General features: G+C 36.5%; 1 protein-coding gene across 1 annotated transcript in view; it reads right to left on the reverse strand.

The window, feature by feature from the left end:
* Positions 1-3,935, reverse strand: part of TOX (thymocyte selection associated high mobility group box) — a 138,165-nt gene that overhangs the window by 19,334 nt on the left and 114,896 nt on the right. The window contains exon 5 of the mRNA XM_011359186.1: positions 2,586-2,666. Within this exon, the coding sequence (XP_011357488.1) occupies positions 2,586-2,666 (81 nt within the window). The remainder of the gene's footprint in view (positions 1-2,585; positions 2,667-3,935) is intronic.

Here is a 3,935-nt window from a genome sequence, read left to right on the forward strand (position 1 = left end):
AAACCCAGTCGGTGGCTTCCCTTTGTACTTAGAGTAAAACCCAGCTCCTTTCAATGTCCTGCAGTGTCTTCGTGATCTGGGCCCTGCCATCTTTCTAGCTTCATTTCAAACCATGCTTCCTCTGCTCACTCAGGGGCAGCCACAACGGCCTCCTCTCTATTCGAGGGGATGTATTTGTCCCGAGTCTTTGCACTTGCTCTAGTGCTGCCTCTCTCGTGTCCTGCAAATTTCTATCTCTTTTTGGCTCACAACTCCAATGTCACTTCTTCAAAAACAACTTTGCAGTCTACCCTATCAGATCCCTTGCTTTATTTCTATCGGAATGCTTAGATTCTCAAAGATCTTGGACATTTATTAGTTCACGTTTTCACTATTGGTCTCCTGGACAAAAGAGAAAACTCCTTAATTGCAGGGCATGAATCTACCTGTTCTTCGCTGTGCCCTCTGAACCTGGCACAGTGCTTGGTACAGATCACATACCTAGGGGCATCTGCCAAACGAATGCATGATTGAGTGAGTGGGAAAAACCAGGGCTTGGTTGGTGCACTGTGGTTACCTGAAATTGTAACTATGATTATCATATAGCAGTCTACGATGGTGTGCTTAGATTTTTCAGAATAGGGAAATAACTTATAACATACTAAAAAATCGTAACATAGAAAAAATATAAGCATAAATATGCATAACTATTTTTCTTGTTATATCTTAAAATGAGAAAGAAATGTCTTCTTTTGATTTCTTTTACATGTGAGATCTAAAAAACCCAAACAAATGCATAAACAAAACAAAACAGAAGCAGATCTATAGATATAGAGAATGAGCTGATGGTTACCTAAGGGGAAGGGGTGAGGGATAAGTGAAAAAATTAATGAAAAAAGGAACTGTGTACTGTATATCAAAAGAGTCACACAAGAAAAAAATAAAATGGAAAAGAAATGGACTTTTACATGCTTCCATGTACAACGGGAGGGTAGGCTGGTAAATTTTCTGTACGTGCCTGCAGGGTTATACTGCAAATATCCACTCACGCACAACATCAGAGGATCGTTTTTCTAACCTGGAGAGGGTGTTTGTAACTTTCCCTCAATTTGTATACACACAATAGATAGTTGTACATAAATAGACACTCAACAGTTCCAGCAAAATGCCTACTGCCAAAGAGAAGAAAAACGTCAGAGTAAGCTGTAAAAAAAGTGCTTGGTTTTTTAAATGTAGAAATGGCAATTCACAGCATTTATACAAATTGCCGTATACTGAGGGTTGCAACTCTGAGAGTGAATAGTAAGAAAAGTTGCAGCTAAGAGCAAATCTGAGGACACTTGTTTTGAAAGTAAAGGCTTAGTCAGTATTATAGCATTCTGGCAATCTGCATAGCATTAACCAGAGTGCTTTGTATTGGGATTGAGGCTTTATGTATTGATTTTCTCAGATGTAAAATGCTTTAACTAAAATTCTTTAAAAAATGAAATAAGATTTCATCCAAGATAAATTTTTCGAGCATTTTAAATAAAGTCCCATTTACATTTTGGGCATATTAGTCTGAAATGACATCAACGTGACGGTATCAGCAGAAAATATAATAACTTCAAAAGAAGTTAGATAAATTAGACAGTGTAAGATCCATCATGAGAGAATATAGGAGAGCTAGAAATTTTAAATTTAAATAATAAATATTAAGTTTTCCGACAATGTGGAACATAAAGTTTCATTAAAACCGCTAGTGTACTGAAATTTCTTATGCATTTGTATTTTGTGTTCTCTTTTCCTCTCTGCATCAGTATATTCAATATATATATTTTCCCCTATAAAAAACTTATATAATTACTTTGGAGTTGTCAGAAGGGGAATGGATATTTGTGGATAAAAGAGATAGTATTCTCTGTGGGTGAATGGAATGAAGTCCAGAGGCCCAAGCCGCACTGAGCCAAGTAACAGCCAGATTTGGACTTGAGAGGACATAGTGTCAAACACTTATAAATTCAGCCCTGTCTCTCTGAGGTTACCTCCCTGAGAAATCTATAAAGAGAAATATATTTTTAATAACCTGAGACCAAACAGTCAACTCTTGAATATTTATAACAGAAAGGACCAGTGTTTAAGATATTCTAAAGCATAAATTTTTTTTTTAAGTGGTGCTTTCACGCAATTTTTTTTTTTTTTTGGTGGGGGGAGGAGAGGAGGCATGCTTACATCCTAATGATGCTGTAATGGGACTAGAATTTGACAGCTGGCATCCCTCAGCAAAGGTCAACAAGACAGGGTACTAGGGAAGAGGCAATTTAAGAGTGGGATATGGAGAAATAGAAAGTTGGCTCAGGATTAAGAATGTGCTGTGACTAACCCACAAAACCAATAATCCACAGGTGGACAATATTTCACGAAAAGCCCAGAGGATGCCGTTTCAGTCTTTTAGATATGAACAAATATTTCCATAACATATAGCTTTGTTTAGGATTTACTTTTTCTTTTTCAACAAATAAGATTGTGCAGAAATGCTAAAGTAATCTTTTATGTTTTTAAATGACCATCATAGTCTGCAATAAGATGGCCATAATCTTTCACAATACCACACTATTGCACGTTACCTTGGATACAAGGCTGGCTCTGTATGCTGCTAGTTGCTTCAGGTACTCCTTCTTTGCAGCCTCGGTTTTCTTTTTATAGACCTGTGACAACAACAAAGAGTCTTAAATTAGAAAGTGCATCTGCTTTTGTTTCCAGAGAAGTACAATGCAGAATGATAATTGCGTGCACACACACACACACACACACACACACACACACGATTATAAAATATAATAATATATCTCCCCAAAGACTGTGTTCTTTTACTGAAACAGATTTGGTAATAAACTAGATAAGAAGAAGATTAACAATAATAAGAATTTCCATTTTACGTAAAGCATATGAAAGGATTTATCTGGTTTGCTTTGAGAGCGGAGGTAGTTTGCTTGAAAACATACTATTGACAGAGGTTCCCAAGGAAACCACACTCGAGTATACAAGCCATTCACATTTATATAATGGGCAGATAATTCTACAGTGCTTTCAAGTCCTGCTATATATGTACCATGCTAAATATCAAAACAAGGACAGAATTCAAAGATGACCAATTAAGTTCAATAAGTAAATCAAGGAACCGTTATGGAGTTGGCAGTTTCATCACTATTTAAAAAATTCGAGCCTTGAAGTTCTATTTTCAAAGACTCAGGAACTGGTAATGGCAGTCAAAGGCACATTTGGGAATGCAAAGGAGACCCCGAAGGGCTGACTGCATGCATGCCATGCCGCGTAGCCTACTTTGGTCATGTCCTTTCCAACAAAAACACTGAGTGACATGACTCTGTGGACACCTCATTGTGAAAAGGTAAAAACGTTCTGAAATGAACTTCAGTTTACAGAAGTTTTCATTTTTCAGAGGGAATCATCTTGAAAAGTAAAACCATCCTAAATTAGCAAAAGTACTGAAAAATGACTCGTTGCTACGCTAAAGGTCACATCACTAAGTTAAACAGAAAGGGGTTATTAGAGTTGAAAATGAAAGATTAGCAAAGTGAACACACATGGTTGCTACCATTAAGTTGATTCTTTCAAGTCTTTCGAGTGTTTTTTTTTTTAAATACCCTTTTGAAATTAGTCCTAAAGAACAAAATGTTTTTCACCATTTATTGTGTAAATGGAAGTATATTTTCATCAACGAAACTATTTTAAATTTCCCACATTTTGAATTTTACAGCAGGGAATGAGGCTTGGCTAATATTTCGTAATGCTGAGTTCAAAAACAGATCAGTACTGAAAAGAGGCACAGATCAGTACTGAAAAGAGGCTTTGGAATTAGTCAGAATAGTTAAATATAAATTACGTCTAAGGACCAAATATCTGCCAAAGTCGGCAGCAGAGATCAATTTATGGTTTCTAGTGCTGAAGGTGGTTTG

Source organism: Pteropus vampyrus, unplaced genomic scaffold, assembly GCF_000151845.1.
Source record: "Pteropus vampyrus isolate Shadow unplaced genomic scaffold, Pvam_2.0 Scaffold45, whole genome shotgun sequence".
Classification (NCBI taxonomy): Eukaryota; Metazoa; Chordata; class Mammalia; order Chiroptera; family Pteropodidae; genus Pteropus; species Pteropus vampyrus.